Source organism: Dendrobates tinctorius, unplaced genomic scaffold (genome assembly GCF_039654945.1).
Source record: "Dendrobates tinctorius isolate UK_male_01 unplaced genomic scaffold, ASM3965494v1 ptg000063l, whole genome shotgun sequence".
Taxonomy (NCBI): domain Eukaryota; kingdom Metazoa; phylum Chordata; class Amphibia; order Anura; family Dendrobatidae; genus Dendrobates; species Dendrobates tinctorius.
The window spans coordinates 21,957,058-21,979,127 of NW_027361731.1; the positions used below are offsets into that span (position 1 = coordinate 21,957,058).

Genomic DNA, 22,070 nt, shown 5'->3' on the forward strand with positions numbered 1-22,070 from the left:
GACTTCCAAAATGCGCAGGAAGCAAACCAACTCACCGGCAACAACTGAGGGAAGGTTGCTCACTTAAATCTCTCCAGTCTAACACCTGACCTACAATCATCATCCTCAGGTGATTGACTTCTGTCAGCCAGACCAGCTCCATTACCAGCAGCAACCACCAGAGGGAGCCCACACTCAGAAGCCAGGTCAAAGGTGTTCACAACAGCTGAACTTTATTCTCACTAGTATGGCCATTTCAACAAAGTTTGCTCATTGCTGCATCAAGATACGTGTTTATTCTTCCCAAGTTAGCTCATACCCTACTTTACGTGATGAGTTGTATCAATAATAAATTGGGTAGAGAAGGTATAGAGAAACAACTTTGTACATAGAAGAACTTCATATGCCATCATTTCACGTTTAACCATGACTACTCTGTAATGTTCTTATACTGGCACGCTCCTGCACTGTCACTTTTCTAACCAGCCTTCGCAAAATAGTCCTTGGCTGCACTGGTGGAGATGCTGCACTAAATTCACAGGGTCACTTAGTTCATTGTGTAAGAGTCAAATTAGCCAATCTGTTATTACCAAAGCTAAGTTGTTACCCGGTTTTGAGTAGATTATTACCGAACCTTACTTCTAAATTCTTTGCTAATCTGCCTACATATTTCTTGTTAACCTCAAAACGGTTTGGCTTCTCACTTGACTGTCCTTCAAGGACCGGTACGGCCGATAGAAATTCAACATATAATTACAGTAGTATCTGTGACTGCTCTGCATTTAGTGATCACTACTTACCTGCGTAGTCATATGTAGGAATCTCCTCTTTACACCGCTTATCACCCCTCACATATGTAATTAAAGTATTAATATGGGTCATATCTTCACCCTGAAACAAATATTGTAAAAGTCACAAACATAATACTGGTGGATAAAACAAGCCTGAGCACAAGACCTTCACAGCCATCTACACATCATAGGGGAGATCTCATGACAACTTCTCTCCATCTACCTGATGATCCTGAGGAACATTGGGATCTTCTTCTTTACAGTCTTCTGGAAGAAGAAAACGGGGACGTGTCTCTGGTGTTGTCCTTTTACTGGATAGATCTTGAGGAAACACATACAGGGTCTGAATTAATTCTATACCTACAGATAATTATAGGCCGTGTGTATTTAGCCCTGTCTATTACCTGGCGATGTTAGGGGCTGGTGAACCTCCATCATGATGTCCTTGTACAGATCTTTGCGTCCTTCTAAATACTCCCACTCCTCCATGGAGAAATAGACGGAGACATCCTGACACCGTATAGGAACCTGACACATACAATGATACCTTCATACCCCAATCCCTTCATAGTGTTACTGTATAATGTCCCAGCATTCCCAGCAGTATCACCTCTCCAGTTATGAGCTCAATCATCTTATAGGTGAGTTCTAGGATCTTCTGGTCATTGATGTCCTCATGTATCAGGGGGTGAGGTGGAGGCCCCGTGATTGGACTCAGGGGTCTTCCCCATCCCTCAGACACAGGGTCCTGACAGCGTTCACTAAAGGTCTTCTTCACTACTGTGTAATCCTGGTTATGGAGAGACATATTTATAAATATCACTACAGACATTTCTAGAGTCCTCACCTCTCCAGTTCTGTCCATCTGTTATTCTCATAGATAATGATGTAAAAAGAAGCCATGACATATCTGGAGAACTCTTGCAGGAGGTGCAATTGATGAGGAGAGGCTGTCATCTGCTGCCCAGCCAAAATTAAGTGGAACCAAAGTATGCAAAGTATGCTGGAACATTTGCAGGGGGAGTGACTTTGTGTGCTTGAGTGGATCAGGTGAACCACAGGAAAGATTTCCCTGGTATTAAATCCCTGCACGCCCATCCATGAGGATATTTGACAACATGGAAGGGAGCGGGGCAGAAATGCTCCAGAGAGACCACTGGGACGAGGGAGGAAAGCCTCAGCGGGGAGTCTACGCCACCCAGATGTTGGTCACCATCTGGCAAGGTCTGGATTCCCCAGAAGATATCCCCAAAAATGCCTTACTTTCGTCAGAGCCAGAAGACGCGTACTGCACTGGTCAAGTCTCTGAGGCCCGACGATGCCTGTCAAGAGCTGATGCCCAGTCCTCTCCATCTTGAGCCTGAGAGACTTCTGCCAATAGTCAAGCCGAGAAGACCCATGCAGAGACTGCGACAGGAGAGGCACGCCTGCGATTGAGGAGGAATGGTGCGAGTGAGCAGGGCTGTCACTTCCAGTTATCATCAATGGTACCCGGACCAGTTGTGATTAGGCTTACAGGTTGGGAGGGGGCCGGTTGGTGCGTTATAGGCTCAACGGGCTTTAATACACTATTTTAGGAAGAGACCTGCGGCTTAGCGGGAAAAAACAGGGACCCCTGCTAAAACCAGAGCTTTGGGTAAAAACCCACTTGGTGACTCCCAAGACTGGGCCGACCACCTTTGTGAAAAGGACAATAACATTAAACAAGAAAGTCTTTCACTAGTTATTCTAAACCTGGTATTCCCTCTACTGTTAAATTGCATAGCTACTAAGACTAATTGTTTAAAAGTTACTGTTGTATATACAGTGCCTTGCGAAAGTATTCGGCTTCCTGGAACTTTTCAACCTTTTCCCACATATCATGCTTCAAACATAAAGATACCAAATGTACATTTTTGGTGAAGAATCAACAACAAGAGGGACACAATTGTGAAGTTGAACAAAATTTATTGTCTATTTTAAATTTTGGTGGAAATTCAAAAACTGAAAAGTGGGGCGTGCAATATTATTCGGTCCCTTTAACTTAATACTTTGTTGCGCCACCTTTTGCTGCGTTTACAGCTGCAAGTCGCTTGGGGTATGTCTCTATCAGTTTTGTACATCGAGAGACTGAAATTCTTGCCCATTCTTCCTTGGCAAACAGCTCGAGCTCAGTGAGGTTGGATGGAGATCGTTTGTGAACAGCAGTTTTCAGCTCTTTCCACAGATTCTCGATTGGATTCAGGTCTGGACTTTGATTTGGCCATTTTAACACCTGGATACGTTTATTTGTGAACCATTCCATTGTAGATTTTGCTTTATGTTGGGGATCATTGTCTTGTTGGAAGACAAATCTCCGTCCCAGTCTCAGGTCTTTTGCAGACTCCAACAGGTTTTCTTCAAGAATGGTCCTGTATTTGGCTCCATCCATCTTCCCATCGATTTTAACCATATTCCCTGTCCCTGCTGACGAAAAGCAGGCCCAAACCATGATGCTGCCACCACCATGTTTGACAGTGGGGATGGTGTGTTCAGGGTGATGAGCTGTGTTGCCTTTACGCCAAACATATCGTTTGGCATTGTTGCCAAAAAGTTCGATTTTGGTTTCATCTCACCAGAGCACCTTCCTCCACATGTTTGGTGTGTCTCCCAGGTGGCTTGTTGCAAACTATAAACGACACTTTTAATGGATATCTTTGAGAAATGGCTTTCTTCTTGCCACTCTTCCATTAAGGCTAGATTTGTGCAGTGTATGACTGATTGTTGTCCTATGGACAGACTGTCCCACCTCAGCTGTAGATCTCTGCAGTTCATCCAAAGTGATCATGGGTCTCTTGGCTGCATCTCTGATAAGTCTTCTCCTTGTTTGAGATGAAAGTTTACAGGGACGGCCGGGTTTTGGTAGATTTGCAGTGGTATGATACTCCTTCCATTTCAATATGATTGATTGCACAGTGCTCCTTGGGATGTTTAAAGTTTTGGAAATCATTTTGTATCCAAATCGGGCTTTAAACTTCTCCACAACAGTATCACGGATCTGCCTGTTGTGTTCCTTGGTCTTCATGATGCTCTCTGTGCTTCAAACAGAACCCTGAGACTATCACAGAGCAGGTGCATTTATACGGAGACTTGATTACACACAGGTGGATTATATTTATCATCATTAGTCATTTAGGACAACATTGGATCATTCAGAGATCCACAATGAACTTCTGAAGTGAGTTTGCTGCACTGAAAGTAAAGGGGCCGAATAATAACCAATACATTTCGTTCAACTTCACAATTGTGTTCCATTTGTTGATGATTCTTCACCAAAAACTTACATTTGGTATCTTTATGTTTGAAGCATGATATGTGGGAAAAGGTTGAAAAGTTCCAGGGAGCCGAAAATGTCAGGAACACCGCACTGCACTTGTTCACTGAGCCAGACATTAACCCCGGACGTGCAGGTCAAACCCTGCACTGGGATCATGACAGTACCCCCCTCTCAACGGGGGGCCTCTGGACCCCCAGGCTTCCCCGGGTACTTGGCATGGAAAGCCCAAACCAGGCGATCTGCATGTACAGAGTGAGCAGGGACCCACGAGCGATCCTCCGGTCCATATCCCTTCCAGTGGACCACATACTGCAAAGAGCGGCGCACCCGCCGAGAGTCCACAATATGTCCAACCTCATACTCCAAGTGACCCTCCACCAACACTGGAGGAACAAAAGACTCGGAGTCCTCCTTGACAGACCACACGGGTTTCAACAGAGATTTATGGAACACATTGGATATCTTTAAGGAGGCGGGTAGATGCAACCTATATGCCACCGGGTTGACTATCTCCACAATCTCGTACGGACCAATGAACTTTGGTCCCAATGAACTTTGGTCCCAATTTAGCTGACGGTACCTTCAAGTTGATGTTACGTGTGGAAAACCAAACCTTCTCCCCCACCTGAAATATGTGTCCCGGGGCCCTCTTTTTGTCAGAAAAATATTTGTACCTCCCCTGGGCCTGAGAGATATTACGCTGGACTTAAGCCCAGAGGTTTTTTAACCGTTGGACGGACCCTTCTGCCCCTGGACAACCGGAATCCACCTGTGAAAACTCCCCAAAATGAGGATTAAACCCGTAATTGATTAGGAATGGGGACATGTTGGTGGACTGACTCACCGGGTTGTTAAAAGCGAATTCCGCCAACGGTAACGCATCACACCAATACTCCTGTCTGGCGGAGGTCAGATACCTGAGAATTTGTTCCAGGGATTGATTGGTGCGTTCCGTCTGACCATTACTCTCCGGGTGATATGCCGACGAGGAGAGTGAGATGCCCAATTTCATACAGAATGCACTCCGAAATTTGGCCAAAAACTGCACACCTCTGTCAGACACCACATTCAGGGGTACCCCATGCAATCGGACCACATGCTACACGAACAACCTTGACAATGTTTCTGCTGAGGGTAATGCTGCCAAGGGAATGAAATGGACCTGTTTTGAAAACCTATCCACCACCACCCAGATCACGGTATTGCCCCTGGAAGGTGGAAGACCGGTAATAAAATCCATGGAGAGATGAGTCCATGGCCTATCAGGAACCGGTAACGGTATGAGTTCCCCAGCCGGCCGGTTATGCGAGCTTTTGGAACGGGCTCAAACTCCACAAGCAGCAATGAATTTCTTGACATCAGACCCCAGTGAAGGCCACCAAAAAATCCTGGCTACTGCCTCTCTAGTGGCCGTGATACTGGGATGAGCACTCAGCCTAGACTCATGAAACTCCTGCAGAAGTCTAGGCCGCAATAAATCCGGAACAAACAATTTATCCCCTGGCCTGGTCGTCGGAGCTAGGAACTGAGCCCTCAAAATTTCTTGTTCCAACTCTGATGAGACCCCCGCCACTACCACCCCTGGGGGAAGAATGGAGGACGGTGGCTCGGGGGGAGACACCGGGTCAAAACTTCTGGACAGGGCATCCGCTTTAACATTTTTGGACCCTGGTCGAAAAGTAATGGAGAATTGAAAGCGAGAAAAAAAAGTGACCGACGGGCTTGTCTAGGAGTAAGCCTCTTAGCAGATTCAAGGTATGCCAAATTTTTGTGATCCGTGATAACAGTGATAGAGTGAGCCGCCCCTTCCAAAAATTGCTTCCATTCTTCGAATGCCAGCTTGACCGCAAGAAGTTCTCTATTGCCTACATCATAATTTCTCTCGGCGGATGAGAACTTCTTGGAGAAGAAGGCACAGGGTTTGAGATTAGTAAGGGTGGTCGGACCTTGGGACAACACTGCCCCCACCCCTACTTCAGAAGCATCCACCTCCACAATAAATGGTTAGGACGGATCTGGCTGGACCAACACCGGGGCGGACAGGAAACATTTCTTAAGAGCTGAGAAGGACTCCTTAGCGAGTTCCGACCAATTTTTTACATCAGCCCCCTTCTGGGTAAGATCTGTGAGTGGTTTAACCACTTGAGAGAAACCTTTAATGAATCTCCGGTAATAGTTTGCAAATCCCAAGAAGCGCTGGAGCCCCTTGAGATCGTGAGGCTGAACCCAGTCTGCGATCGCCAGCACCTTCTTAGGGTCCATACAAAACCCCTCACAAGATACAATCAGCCCCAAAAAAGACAGTTCCTGTACGAAAAATGAAAATGTTTCCAATTTAGCAAACAGGTGGTTCTCCCTGAGTCTCTGGAGAACTGTCTGTAGATGTTGTAAGTGAGACTGACTGTCCGGGGAATACACCAAAATGTCATCCAAATAAATGACAACAAAATGGCCTATCAGGTCAGAAAACACAACATTGATAAAGTTCTGGAAAATAGCGGGGGGCATTAGTTAACCCAAAGGGCATAACCAGGTTTTCAAAGAGTCCCTCAAATGTGAAGAACGCAGTTTTCCACTCGTCCCCTTCCCGAACCCTTATCATTTTGTAGGCCCCCTGGAGATCTAATTTGGAGAACCATTGGGCCCCAGATAACTGGTTACATAGGTCTGGTATGAGGGGAAGTGGATAAGTGTTCCTAACCGTTATCTTGTTAAGTTCCCGAAAGTCGAGGCATGGCCGCAAACCACCATCTTTCTTCTTCACAAAGAAGAATCCTGCTGCCACGGGTGACACAGATGGCCTGATATGCCCTTTGTGGAGACTCTCAGCTATGTACTCCTTCATGGCTTGGCGCTCAGGCCCAGACAAATTGAACAATCGAGCCTTAGGTAACTTGGTTCGGTAATGGCACAATCGTAGGGTCTATGTGGTGGCAGCGTCTCAGCCTCACTTTCGGAAAATACGTCTTCGAAATCCTTAGGTACTCCGGAATACTTTCCAGACCGACAGACGACACAGATACGGTTTTAACAGAGTTAACAAGAGGCCCCAGGTTACAACACTTATCTTTACATCCCCATTGAGTGATCTCCTCCGTCACCCAATCAATGGTAGGATTATGGCGTTGTAGCCAAGGCATCCCCAGTACCAGTCCTGCAGGCAAGTTATCTAACACAAGACAAGTTAATTTTTCTACATGAGTGGAACCCACTTTCAGAGAAAAAAGTTCAGACCTGAAACAGATACCGTCCCGGATAAGAAAGGACGAGTTAATTGCCACAAGTTTAACAGGATCCTGAAGCCTGACTGTCCCTATCTTATTAAGAGTCATAATCCGGTTAACAGCAGAGCCACAGTCAACAAAGGCGGTAGTCTGAACAGGACCATCACCAAGTTCCAGTTCCACCCGAAGCACAATTTTTGCAAGTGAGGAAAAAGGTACCTGAAGGTCTGGGTAGCCTCCTCGACTACTACCCAGATCTAGTCGTTTCCCGCCACCTTGGAGGATGACGGACAGGAGGGGCAGTCCTTCTTCCAATGTCCAGATTCCCCACAATAGAAGCACAACTGCTTCTCCCGGCGGCGTCTTCTTTCCTTTTCCTCACAGGTGACAGCGCTCACCTCCATAGCCACCGGAGGAGTCTGGGTCTCAACTCCACTAGAGAATAATGATGTTTCAAGTTGCATAACACCTCTTGCCCGCAGTCTGCGATCTACGCGAACCGCTTGGGTCATGGCATCCTCCAGGGAGTCAGGTGGAGGATGGAGTGCCAGGGCATCCTTCAGACGTTCACACAGGCCTCTACGGAACAGCCCCCAAAGGGCGGCATCACTCCAAGAAACCTCAGCTGCCCAACGCCTAAATTCAGAACAGAACCACTCGGCCGAGTGCTTCCTCTGACAGACACTCATTACCTTCTCCTCAGCCAAACGCACTCTATCTGGCTCATCGTAAATAAGCCCTAAGGCCTCAAAAAACGCATCCAGTCATTCTCTCCAGGGCAGAAGAGGAAAGAGAAAATGCCCAGGCTTGTGGGGACCCCCTAAGGAGGGACATAACTACCCCCACCCTCTGTTTCTCATCCCCAGAGGAGCGGGGTCTCAAGGAGATAAAGAGCTTACAGCCCTCTTTAAACGCTCTAAATTCATTTTTGTCACCAGCAAACGTATCTGGTAACTTAACCGGGGATTCGGGTGGGACTAAAATAACATCTCTATTCCCCACCTGCTGAAAGCCTGCGGAAAGCACCCCCTGAACCGAGTCCGCAACCTGCCGTTGGGACTGGGCCAGAGCTTGGTGTTCCAAACTAAGCGTCTGCAGCGACTGAGTCAAGCATTTCACCTGCTCAGATAAGGCATGCATTGTGTCCATGCTACAGAAGTGAGGAGAGAAAAAAAAAAAAAGTTCACGGTCAGTTATAATGTCAGGAACATCGCACTGCACTTGCTCACTGAGCCAGTGCGCATATCCTGAGTAAGACAACCTGTGCTCAGAGATACCTGTGGAGCGGGCAGCAGCAGAGATGTGTGCTTCAGACCCACAGGACCTGAAGCATGTGACTGCTGGGGGCGTGGCCTAAACTTCCAAGAGTTAGGAGCTGCAGAAAAACTCCTAGAATGGTAACTACGGAACAAAGTTACTAATAGGCATAGACAGGGAAATAAACCAGATCAGGCCGGGGTCAAAGCACAAGATAGCACGACAATTACCAAAGGGCAAGACAGAACGGATAGTCAAGACGTAGCCAAGAAGTCAGAAACCAGAGAAGCAGATATACAGTACAGAATCAACAGGCAAACTCACAACGGGGGACAGAACCATATAAGCAAGCTATTGTTATGGAAATATATATGTATTTCATATAGATCTCACTTCTCTGCTATAGGCTATATACTCATGTTCTCTTATATAGGCTATATACTGCTATATGCTCATATATACTGCACACAGATACATATTCACAGTTTGAACCTTGTAACTAGTTGGTGGAAATGACCTACTGCCCCCCATGAGAGAGTCTGGGGAGCAGATGGTATCTTATGATAGCATTGTCTTGTGATATTTAACCAGGACATAGAAAGAGGAAGTTTAGGCCAGATGTGCCAGCCGATATCAGAACATTGCTGACATTGTAAGACAAAGAGCAGTATATCATCTGATGCTTAAGTCACCTTAGGTCGACGCCCATATATGTTTATGCATTAAAACTGACCAATTAGCTAAGAAGTAAAGCCTTTATGTTAATGAGTAACCACTCCTTTCTGTACAACTGATAAAACCAAGTATATTCAATAAACTTCCAGAGTTTTGCTGGGAGGTATTGCTGCCAACCAAGTCTGGCGTCTTTCCTTCTTTGAGCGCTCAATAAGACTCTGTCTAATCTGGGCAGGCCACAGTACACACAGGGGTAAATTTACCCAGCTATAAATTTCCACATCACTATAAGACAATGAACAGGCACACAGGGGTCACAACACTCGGCCAAAGGCAAAAGTATAACTGACAGGGATTGGAGTATCTCAGAGCAATAAAAAAGCTCTGCCTGAACCAAAGAGAGGCCACAATAATTAACCCCAGGTGTGCAGGTCAAAGCCTGCACTGAGCTCAAGACATTAACCCCTGACGTGCAGGTCAAACCCTGCACTGGGATCATGACAGAATATTTTCGCAACACACTGTAAATAGCATTACATCAAGCCTTCGCTGTTTCCACCTTGTGATCTCTGCTCGTTGCATGCAGCCACCTGCATTACTTTTGGCGTATTCGGCAAGATACAACATCAGACATAGAGATGGCGGACCATTCTGTGAACCAAGCCAGGCAAGAAATGTCACGCTTGCGCCGTGACTGGTGGGCATGAGCCAGGGGGGTGTGGCCCCACTGTGCCACAAAGCAGACTACCCTGGAAGGGGCGTGACCAAGACAGCTGCCTTGGTTTTCACTGGAGCCTCTGATGGTGAGGTCAGGCTTGTGCGGCAGGCAGCTGCCAGGTGTCTCTCCAGGGTGGTGTCTGGCTGTAGCTGCTGATCCCACTTGGGGAGACGGTGACACGGCAGAGACACTGGCAGGCAGGCACGGCTGAGACACAGGACAGGCAGGCACGGCTGAGACACAGGACAGGCAGGCACGGCTGAGACACAGGGCAGGCAGGCACGGCTGAGACACAGGGCAAGCAGGTGCTAGTACTGGTACAGACAGGAAAGAGTGGAGTATGACGGAACAGGTTTGGACCTGTTCACACAGGAGGAGAACCGCAAGGCTGCAGAGAAAAATAGTAGAGCAGCAAGAGGTTCTGCAGCAGCAGAACCAGAACCAAGCAGAACCACAAGAGTAGGGAGCACAGGCAGAGCCTGAAGAGTACAGAGCAGGCAGAGTCGCAAGACAGCAGAGCACGAGCAGAGCCACAAGACTGCGGAGAAGAGTAGTAGAGCAGGAAGGAGTTCTGCAGCAGCAGAACCAGAATCAAGCAGAACCGCAAGAGTACGGAGCACTGGCAGAGCCTAAAGAGTAGAGCTGGCAGAGTCGCAAGAGAGCGGAGCACGAACAGAGCCGCAAGAGTGCAGAACACACGCATAAAGGGAGGACACAGGGAAAGACACAGCAGGGAAAGAAACCAAAGACAGGGAGACAGACTGTAACAACCCTGCTGGTGTCACTGCATGGCCTCCCATCCCCCGCACATCAACTTACTCACTGCTCCGGGTCATGCTGTGAATTCTGTCTTTTGCCAGCCCTCTGCTCTGTGCCTCTGCTCTTCTGTATGTTTCCTTGCTATGTGTGTACAGGGGGGGCGGCGCCAGAACTCTCTGGTTCTTATGCAGTCAGGGTGCACCTGTCTAATCTGTCCCTGACCAATCACCTAGAGCCCTTGACTATTTAGTTCCGCCACACCCACTGAAACATTGCCTGTGCAATGTCTAAACTCAGTTAGCTCCTTGCTGCTGAGTTAGCCAGGCCCTGTCCTATGTCTTGCCTTCTCTGAAGGCTCTTATTGCATATTCCTGTGTCTTGGTACCTTGCCTAGTACTTCTCTGTCCGCCTGCCAGGAGGCTGAATATCCTGGCCCTTGAGTCTTGGTCCCAGTACCTTGTCTGTACTCTGACCTACCTTAGTCTCCCTTTCTCCTTGTCTGTGGCTTCCTTCCCTGCTGTGTCTTTCCTTGTGTCCTCTGTTTGTGCATCTGCTCCCTTGAAGCTCTGTTTGTGCATCTGCACCCTTGCAGCTCTGACTGTGCATCTGCACCCTTGCAGCTCTGACTGTGCATCTGCACCCTCGCAGCTCTGACTGTGCATCTGCACCCTCGCAGCTCTGACTGTGCATCTGCACCCTCGCAGCTCTGACTGTGCATCTGCACCCTCGCAGCTCTGACTGTGCATCTGCACCCTCGCAGCTCTGACTGTGCATCTGCACCCTCGCAGCACTGTCTGTGCATCTGCACCCTCGCAGCACTGTCTGTGCATCTGCACCCTTGCAGCTCTGCCTGCCTGGCTCCATAGCCGCTCTGCCTGCTCGGCTCCCTAGTCGCTCTGCCTGCACGGCTCCCTAGCTGCTCTGCCTGCACGGCTCCCTAGCCACTCTGCCTGCACGGCCCCCTAGCCGCTCTGCCTGCACGGCCCCCTAGCCGCTCTGCCTGCACGGCCCCCTAGCCGCTCTGCCTGAACGGCCCCCTGGCAGCCCAGCCTGCTACGCACCCCTACGGCTCTGCCTACTCCACACTCCAGCCTATATCCATACCTGCACCTCCTGTGTGAACAGGTCCAAATCCTGTTCCAACATACACCACTCCTTCCTGCCTACACCTACTGTGTGAACAGGTCCTTACCTGTCCCTTCTCATACCACGCCAGTCTGTCCTGTGTCTCCAAGCCGTGCCTGCCTGTCCTGTGTCTCCAAGCCGTGCCTGCCTGTCCTGTGTCTCCAAGCCGTGCCCGCCTGTCCTGTGTCTCCAAGCCGTGCCCGCCTGTCCTGTGTCTCCAAGCCGTGCCCGCCTGCCCTGTGTCTTCAAGCCGTGCCTGCTGGCCAGTGTACCAAGCCGTGCCTGCTTGCCCTGTGTCTCAGCCGTGTCCGCTTGCCCTGTGTCTCAGCCTGCTTGTCACTCACACCTGTCCAGGTGTCCTGTTCCCGAGTGGGATCAGCAGCCACAGCCAGACACCACCCTGGAGTGGCACCCGGCAGCTACCTCACAGAGTTTTTCTCGAAGTAAGTTGGGCAGGTTTAACAGTTATTGCAGTGATATCGAGAGGTGTTTGCACAGAATGAAGATGACTTGGGGTGCACCCATGCAATTCTTCATGAGATCCCTACAGCAACCACTGCTTCCATTTGAGAGAGGTATCGGCAGTTCCCACCTCAGATGTAACAGGAGGTGAAAGAACTGTTGGCCCACATGCTGCGCAATGGCGTGATCCGCGAGAGCCAGAGTCCCTGGGTGGCCCCCATCATGTTAGTTCGGAAAAAGGATGGTACCCTGCGTGAGTTTCTCCGTGGACTACCGAAGGTTGAACACGTGTACTGTACGGGACTCCTATCCCTTGCCGAGAATTGAGGAGTCCCCATCTGCATTAGGAAAAGCCAAATATTTTTCCTCTCTTGACTTAGCCAGTGGCTACTGGCAAGTCCTGGTAGCTGAGAAGGACGGCCAGAAAACACCTTTTGCCCTCCCTGTGGGCCAGTTCGAGTTCAACTGGGTGCCTTTTGGACAGAAGAATGTACCAATAACCTTACAGCTTTTGATGGAAAGATGCTTTGAACTTTGAAGCCACTTTGATCTATCTGGATGACAATCATTTATTCCGACACATTTGAAGAGCATCTTCACCGGCTGCAGCGGCTTCAAAGACACGGATTAAAAATAAAGCCCCAGAAGTGTCATCTATTCAGTATCTAGTGAGTGAGTTTACCCCGCCACAGAGAAGGTGGCTGCAGTACTGAAGTGGCCCACGCCTACCGACCTGAGACAACTGTGAGATTACCTAGTGCTAGCCAGTGTGAGGCAGTGACTGGTGTTACAGGTAGGGGTCGCTGTATTTTTCCCCTAGAATGCGCCCAGAGGCATATGGAGGCCATTAGAGGGCATTGCAGGCACAGCTGATGTTGCAGTGAATACTAAAAGTGAGTATAGGTGTTGGACATGCTAATTGTCCAAGGCAGATATAGGGAAAAACCTACTTTGGGTTTTGGTGTTTTGAAACAGACTGCAGGATGATAGTCGTGCAGTCCGTTTAATTCCCGACCCGGGTTCTCTATGTGGCTGAAGCCACAGATTCTAGTTAAAAAGCCCTGCAGTAAAGGGTATAGGTGTGTCAGGGTCAGTCTGGTGTTTAGAGGAGTACAGCCCTCCACCTGTGTGAGTGAACACAGCCCTCCCACCTGTGTGAGGGAACACAGGCGAGTGGAGTCAAACAGCCAGGGGAGCTGAGACACCTGGCACCCAAAGCTTGCATGGCGGTGCAGTCGCCCATGGTAACGAGTCTCGGATGTGGACAGTCCTGTGCCCAGAGGTGAACCGGAGGTAGACTGTCCTGTGCTCGAAGGAGGACCAGCGTGTTTAGTGACTGTAAACTGAAGGAGGTCGTGTCCTGTGAAAAGCTGTGAGTAAAGAGCCATTAACACGGCGGTACAGTCGCCCACAGTAACAGATCAGAGGAGGACTAGCATGTTTTGTGACTGTAAACTGAAGGATATGGTTCCCAGTTGGGATCCGGAGGATACAATGGATTGTGTAAAGCTGAGTAAAACATTAACACAGCAGTGCAGTCGCCCACGGCAACTAGTCAGAGGAGGACTAGCGTGTTTAGTGACTGTAATAAAGAGGATATGTGCCCAACTGCGAACCGGAGGATATCATGTGCTGTGGTGTTATGAGTTGGACATTCATGTTGTGTGAAATAAACATATTAAAGAGACTTTTTCTTTGAACTTTGTTCGATCACCACATCATCACTGGCTAAGTGCGATACCACGGCACTACACTGGTTACTACCGCAGGTTCATAAGGGACTTTGCCAAGATTGTAGCACCACTCAATGAGTTGTTGCGGGGCATGGCTGGGGGACCCAAACGTCAACCCATTCAATGGGGACCATGACAAGAGGAAGCATTTCAGTCATTGAAGATGGCATTGACAGATGCCACAATCTTGGCCTACCCTGACTTCTCACAGCCCTTCGTGCTGTACACCGATGGAAGCCTATAAGGACTGGGGGGAGTATTGGCTCAGGTACAATAAGGAAGAGAGCGGGTGATCATGTATGCCAGTAGGTCACTGAGAGACACAGAGAAGAATCCGGACAATTACAGTTCATTCAAACTGAATTTGCTGGTCCTGGAGTATTTGTCGGGGTCAGAAATACACATGTGGACTGACACAACCCCCTGGTCTGCCTAGAAAATGCAAAGCTGAGAGCACTATAACAGCGGTGGGTTGCAAGGATGTCTAAATACCAGTACAAGATCGCCTATCTGTCCCAGAATACGCACGCAGACGACTTGTTCCATGTCACCCAAGCTGGGCTGAACAGACATAGATGAAGAGCTTGAGGGTGATGAGATTTTATGCAGTTCACCGTGACCATGGTAACCACTCAGGAGTCTACAGAAGAGCCCAGACCCACTCAAATTCTTGGCCGTTCAAAGGACGAGTGGATACATCTGCAATAGTCCGATCCGGAGCTGGCAAGGTTGAGGAAGGGGGTCGCTCTGGTGCAAAGGCCTAATCAGGAAGCTAGGGCTTGTTCACCCCCATGTACCCTGCAGATTTGGGCCAGTGGGAGAGGCTCTTCCTGAAAGATGGCCTGATGTGCTGAAGGATTCAACTATTTTGCATCTGTTTTCTCTCAGAAAGGAAATGTAACATCAAATGTTATTCACTGTCCTATTAAGGGAATAGAAGAATCCAGGATATCTATAAACAGAAAGATAGTGAGGAAACACTTAGCTAACCTAAATGAATTCAAGTCTCCAGGTCCAGATGAATTACACCCCAGAGTACTGAAGGAGATAGCAGAAGAAATTTTTGAACCCCTCTCCATAATCTTTGAAAATTCTTGGAGAACAGGAGAAGTGCCAGAAGACTGGAGAAGAGCAAATGTTTTTCCTATCTTCAAAAAGGGGAAGAAGGTGGACCCAGGCAACTATAGGCCGGTGAGTCTGACTTCTATACCAGGAAAGATCTTTGAACAAATTATTAAACAACATGTATGTCAATACCTGGATAAGAATGAAGTGATTAAACAGAGTCAGCATGGGTTTGTAACTAATAAGTCATGTCAGACTAACTTAATTTCCTTCTATGACGGTATCACTGATTGGGTGGATCAAGGAAATGCTGTAGATATAGTATATCTTGACTTCAGCAAAGCATTTGACAAAGTCTCTCATACAATCCTTATTGAAAAAATGACTAAGTATGGAATGGACAAGGCAACTGTTAGGTGGATTCATAACTGGCTTAGTGATCGGACCCAAAGAGTGGTCGTAAATGGCTGCACATCCAGTTGGAAGAATGTCTCAAGTGGGGTACCAGAGGGATCTGTCCTGGGCCCTGTATTGTTCAACATCTTTATCAACGATTTATTTAGATGAAGGAATTGAGGGTAAACTGATTAAATTTGCTGATGACACAAAGCTAGGAGGGATAGCTAATACTAGAGAAGAGATAGAGAGGATTCAAAAAGATTTAAATAAACTGGAGAAGTGGGCAGCAACTAACAGAATGGTTTTTAACAGGGAGAAATGCAAAGTACTACATCTGGGCAATAAAAATTAAAAAAGCATATATAGAATGGGAGGAATAGGGCTAAGTGACAGCACATGTGAAAAAGACTTGGGTATACTAATAGATCACAGACTGAATATGAGTCAACAGTGTGATGCAGCAGCAAAAAAGGCAAATGCAATTCTAGGATGTATTAACAGAAGCATACAGTCTAAATCACGTGAAGTCATTATTTCCCTCTACTCCTCTTTGGTCAGACCTCATCTGGAATATTGTGTCCAGTTTTGGGCACCACATTTTAAAAAAGACATCAACAAACTGGAGCAAGTTCAGAAAAGAGCGACCAGAATGGTGACCGGTCTGCAAACCCTGTCTTATGAGGAAAGGTTGCAGGATTTGGGAATGTTTAGTTTGCAAAAGAGAAGACTGAGAGGAGACTTAATAGCTGTCTACAAATATCTAAAGGGCTGTCACATTGTAGAAGGATCAACTTTATTCTCATTTGCACAAGGAAAGACTAGAAGCAATGGGATGAAACTGAATCGGAGGAGACACAGATTAGATATTAGAAAAAACTTTTTGACAGTTAGAGTGATCAATGAGTGGAACAGGCTGCCACGAGAAGTGGTGAGTTCTCCTTCAATGGAAGTCTTCAAACAGAGGCTGGACAGACATCTGACTGGGATGATTTAGCGAATCCTGCTTTGAGCAGGGGGTTGGACCAGATGGCCCAGGAGGTCCCTTTCAACTCTACGATTCTATGATTCTATGATCCCTCAAGAATTCGATGTTAACTGGCAAGTGATGGCTCCAGAAGTGCTGATAGTACAGTTGGCTAAAGAAGCTCCTGAGAGGGGTGCCCACTTCAGTGTAGAGAAGACCTTTTGGTGGCTGCAATGACTGCGGCAGAAGGTCGAAAGAGTTTGATGAATATGTCACCGGTGTGAGCTGAACAAACCCTGGAACAGAGGGCTGCTATTCAGGCTATTCGAACCTCTGATGATCGGATCTTCACAATGGCTACGGGTATTGCTTGGTGATGACTGATCACTTCACCAAGTTCGTGGTGGTGACTCCAACCCTGGATCAGTCAAAGCTGCAACCATAGCCATCTGTCAGGACTTCATTCGCATATATGGATGCCCAAAGCGAATTCACTCTGACCAAGGGGCCTGCTTCCAGGGAGCGAGTGATGACAGAACTGTATTGTATGTAAGGAATTGACAAATCCAGAACCTGGTTGAGCAGAAGTTTTGGGAAGTGGAATATTCAAATCGATCCCCAGAGTCAGGAGGACAACTTCAGCCATGGGACAGTGTATTGGTGCAGGCCAAATGACCCGGGAACAAGCTGGATCATCGTTGGAGGACGGTATCCTATCAAGTGGTGAGGAAGATTCACTCGAATAACTCAGTCTACAAGGTTTTTCCTGAGGGAGATGACATCGTAACACCTCAGGTGTTGCACAGGAATATGCTGCGACCCTGCTCTTCTGAAGCAGAAGACTGTAACAATAAAGGGCTCCCAACAGACGTGGCTGAAGTCACACAAAGTGGACTTTTAGAGGAAGAGGAAGAATGGCTTGCAGTGCCAATGAGTTCACCGGAGATGCCGTTATCACTCTCGAGTGGGAGAGAAAACTAACTTGTAATCAATTTAAAACCTCTAGTGGCTGAGTTTCCAAGTACTCCATTTGCACCTCTACACCTCAGCAGGACTGAGCCAACACCAGAAGTCCCCCTAACTGTCTGGTCCCACATGCAGCAGAAGACCAAGGAGTGCATTCAATTGTTGGCCGAACTCGACCTACCTGTGGGGAAACTTTGAACTCGAAAAAATTACACTTGCCCAAAGACTGGCGAGCAAAAAGGGGGGAGGAATGTAACAAAAAGCCATGACATATCTAGAGGATTTAAGCAGTAGGTGCCATTGATGAGAAGAGACTGCCATCTGCTAGCCAGCTGAAATCAAGTGGTACCAAGCTATGCTGGAAAGTTTGCAAGGGGAGTGACCTCATGTGCTGGACTGGATCAGGTGACCCACAGGAAAGACTTCCCTGCTATAAAAGCTCTGCGCACCCATCCATGAGGAGATTTGGTGCCAGGAAATGGAGCGAAGCAGACATGCTCCAGAGACACCGCGTTGAGACCAGCGTTGAAGGCCTCAGAGGGGAGTTTACACGACCCATCTGTTGTTCACCACCTGGCAAGGTCTGGATTCCCCAGAGAGAATGGCTTACACTGGTCAGAGCCAGAAGCTGCAAGTCTCCGAGGCCCTATGACGCCTGTCAAGATCTGACGCCTAGTCCTCTCCGCCTTGAGCCTGAGAGACGTCCTCAGACTTCTGCGAAAGGAGAAGCAAGCTTGCGATTGAGGAGGAACGGTGTAAGCAAGCAGGGCCGTCACTTCCAGCTATCATCAACGGTACCGAGATCAGATGGGACTTGGAGTACAGGTTTGGTTGGGAGTGGGCCAGTTGATGTATGGGAGGCTCACTAGGCTTTAATAGACTGCATCAGGAAGAGACATGCGTCCTAGGGGAAATGGGAAAACCGGTGACCTCCGGTAGGGCCAGCGCTTTGAAAGAGAACTCACGCGGTGACTCCCAAGACTGGGTGCACCACCTTCGTGAAAAGAACACTAACGTTAAATAGTGAAATACTTTCTTGTTTATTCTAATCCTGTTGTTATTCCCTCTACTGTAAAATTGCACAGCTACTAACACTAATTGATTAAAAGTTACAATGACATTTGATGTTATCAGAATCTCTCACCTCTCCAGTAAGCCAGAAGAGGATCTCTAGGGTGAGGTGTAATATCCTCTCCGCCATCTTGTCTCTGTCCATATCCATCCTTGAAAGGTCAAGACAGTTTTTGTAGTAGATGTCAATGCGAAAGATAAAATTTATCAGGAACCTGAATGGAAAGAAGGTGAGATTATGTAAAATCATACAAAATACTATGGAAAAAAAAAACAAACAAATTACTGGGTTGGTGCTGCTAGTTGAGAGCAATAACGTAAAATGTAGAGTTCAGACTGTAACACCATTATAGGCGCATCTTCATGGTCTTCCTTCTCCCTCCATGCAGGGACACCGGTTTCCTCTCCCTCCGAGGAGGAACGTCGGCATATTCACCAGGGCTGTGGAGTCGGTAAGCCAAACCTGCGACTCCGACTCCTCAATTTCCCTTACACCGACTCCAACTCCGACTCCACGACTCCGACTCCGACTCCCACACATATTGCTTATATTTAAGTGAAAAATTTATTGTAGTACAATGTGAACCTCAGACATTTAATCAATTTTATGATCCAATAATCAAGATATTTAGATAGAACAGAATATATATTGGTGTACTACCCGGTTTTCATTCTTTTTGGTACAGATACGATATGGATAGACAGATATGGATAAATGGATATATAGATAGAGCAGATTTCTAATCTGCTTTTGCTATTGAAAACATTATCTATGAGCTCAAAAAACCTTTCAGGTGATGCAGTTTTTTAAAAAGCTGATCTGCTTTTGCAGCTGAAAAACGTATCCTCAAAAAACACAGGAAAAACGCTGTGTGTGAATGTAGCCTTAGGTCAGGAATATAACAGCCATTTATAGGACATTTCATAACTTTCCCAAACTCCTATGAAAAAATATTCAGCACATCCTGCATTGAATTACTGTACCCAATTTATTATATATTTTAGGAGTCGGAGTCGGTCCATTTTATACCGACTCCAACTCCGACTCCGACTCCACCAAAATGAGCACCGACTCCGACTCCGACTCCACGACTCCGACTCCACAGCCCTGATATTCACTACCCCAGCCACGCGGCGTGGTCCCCAGCGTGTTCCCTGCTTCCTGGCCTGTGTGTGTGCAACGCACCACCCAGTGTGCGCTCCCGTGTTCTTAATGGGGCAGATTTTGCACATAGTAAAATCCCTCCAGACAACAGCTGGGAGGCATTTAGTTTAAGAGTACACCTGCAAGATGGATCCCAACCAATAGCTGGGAGGCATCTTGCTTAAAAGGCACTGTTACAGAACCACTCAGCACCCAGAATATGTTGTGCAGTTATATGTATATATAATAGGTTCCATGTGAGATGCATGTCCCTAATGTATCAGCAGTGTCCGCCCTCCCCCCACCTTTGTAATTCCCACAGTAAACATCCGCAGGCTCCGGCCACCTGCGGCTTTTGTAATGCATGTCTGGCCTGACGCTTGTCTATTGGCCGGCCCTCTGTATCTGTGGGATATATTCTGTGTCCTGTGAGTAAAGTGTTGTCAGACTGGAAATACATGGAGAAGCAGTGATCTTTTATATGCGCCCATGTAACCAAGGAATTCCAGCCAGTGTCCTTCATTCAGACTCCAGCCAAAGCAGAGTGGACCTCCGAAAACACGGGGTGGTACTGAAAGAGGTACCCCAGCTTGGAAGACCCCGTTACACTGGTGGCAGACAACGGGATTTGATACCCCTTCTACAGGAGGAAAGGAATGAATGGAAAATAACTACCAGAAGTTAAAGAAGACTACATTAAAAGATCTGGTGGAAGCCCAAGGGTTGATCGCCAGCAACAAAACAAAAGCGGATTTGATAGCAGCCATCATGGAACACGACAGTGCAGCGCCCCCCAATGTGAACGTGGAGGAGACCGAATTCCAGAGGGAGGTAAAGAACAGACTGGCGTTCTATGGCCCAAACCCTGCAGTAGAGATCATACGAGAGGTGATGGCTGATGTGCGTACTGATCTGAAGGAAAAGATGGCCGAGCGGACCAGGATAGAGCTAGCCAAGATGGAAATGGCAGAGAGGACCAAAGTGGAGCTGGCCAAGATGGAGATGGCAGAGCTGAGAGAGGAGAGTCAGCGAGCAGGGGGAGCTCTGGCCTTCGACCAGGTACCTTCAACTGTAAGCCACAAAAAGATCCAGTACAATGCCTTCCGACAGTTGGGGAAGGCAGAGGAAGACATTGATGGCTTTCTGCAGGACTTTGAGCGGCAGTGTGCCCTTCATCAAGTAAAGCCGGAGGAACGGGTTCAGATTCTGGCCAGCAAGCTGACAGGCCGGGCAGCGGACGCCTATCGCACGGTACCTGATGAGGACTGTATGGACTATGAGCGGATCAAAGAAGCGATCTTGGCCCGGTATGCGCTGACACCAGAGGCCTACCGCCAAAAGTTCCGCAGACTTATAAAACGCGTAACCGATACCCACGCTAAATGGGCCTGTAAATTACAGCGGTCACTGCTACAGTGGGTACAAGGGAGCCAAGCAACCACTAAGGAGGACGTCCTCCAGCTCTTCCTGTTAGAACGATTCTTTAATGGACTAAACCCCGAGACACAGGAATGGCTTCGGGACAGGCGGCCAACGACTCCTGAGGAAGCCGCTCGTCTGGCCGATGAACATCATGATGCCAGGAGACCGAAGTTCTCCGGATCAAAGGTGGTCACTAGGGGCCCGCCCATGGACCTGGAGGGCCCAAAACCACCGAAGATTGTAGGGGGATTAGCTAGAAACCCGGCCTACCACAGTCCCCCTGGGGCGCGATGCCACACCTGCTGTCCGCTGGGCCACCTGCAAAGACAATGCTCCAACCGGACTCAGCATACCCAGTGGCCAAAGGCGGGAACAGCTACCTTCAGCCGGGCTGCTGTACACTGCTACCAAGGCGAAGCTGACCCGGCATTGGGGGCTACGACTAACCAAGGGGTGGAAGAGATGGAGGAAGTGCTGCATGAAGTAGACCCCATGCAGGCAGCCTGGGCAGATAATCGACAACAGCATCGACAGGTCGTGTGGGTTAATGGGAAACGTATGCAGGGACTAAGAGATTCCGGAGCAACTTTGACCCTTGTGAAGCCTCATCTCATCCGGGACCAAGAGAAGACGGACCGGACAGTGGCAATCCGTGTAGCAGGGGGAGCCATACATCGACTACCCACTGCCAGGATTCACCTGAACTGGGGAATCGGGGATGGCCTTGTTGAGGTGGGCTTGATGGAGGATTTGCCTGCAGACGTCTTGCTGGGAAATGACTTGGGGCCCATGTTGTCTGCATTCTCGGTGGCCCCTCTGGCTGAGACCTATCCTGTGACCACCCGGAGACAGGCTCGAGCTGCGGAGGCGGAATCACACTCAGAGGAGGCCCAGGTAAGACATCCCAGCCCTGCACGTATTCCCATAGCCAGACACATTTCTTGGGCCACCCCAGATGAATTTAAGAGGGATTTACTTGACGATCCTTCATTGGAGGGATATCGTGGGAAGGCACAGGAGG

The 22,070-nt window shown here is 48.3% G+C and overlaps 1 protein-coding gene across 1 annotated transcript in view; it reads right to left on the reverse strand.

Moving 5' to 3' along the window:
* LOC141094306 (uncharacterized) overlaps positions 1 to 18,694 on the reverse strand; it is a 35,868-nt gene extending 17,174 nt beyond the window's left edge. Inside the window, exons 1-5 of the mRNA XM_073580142.1 lie at positions 18,557 to 18,694; positions 1,381 to 1,560; positions 1,175 to 1,298; positions 994 to 1,091; positions 780 to 870 (exon numbers count right to left, since the gene is read on the reverse strand). Coding sequence (XP_073436243.1) covers positions 780 to 870; positions 994 to 1,091; positions 1,175 to 1,298; positions 1,381 to 1,560; positions 18,557 to 18,634 — 571 coding nt within the window. The 5' untranslated portion in view covers positions 18,635 to 18,694. The remainder of the gene's footprint in view (positions 1 to 779; positions 871 to 993; positions 1,092 to 1,174; positions 1,299 to 1,380; positions 1,561 to 18,556) is intronic.
* Positions 18,695 to 22,070: the final 3,376 nt, after the last annotated feature.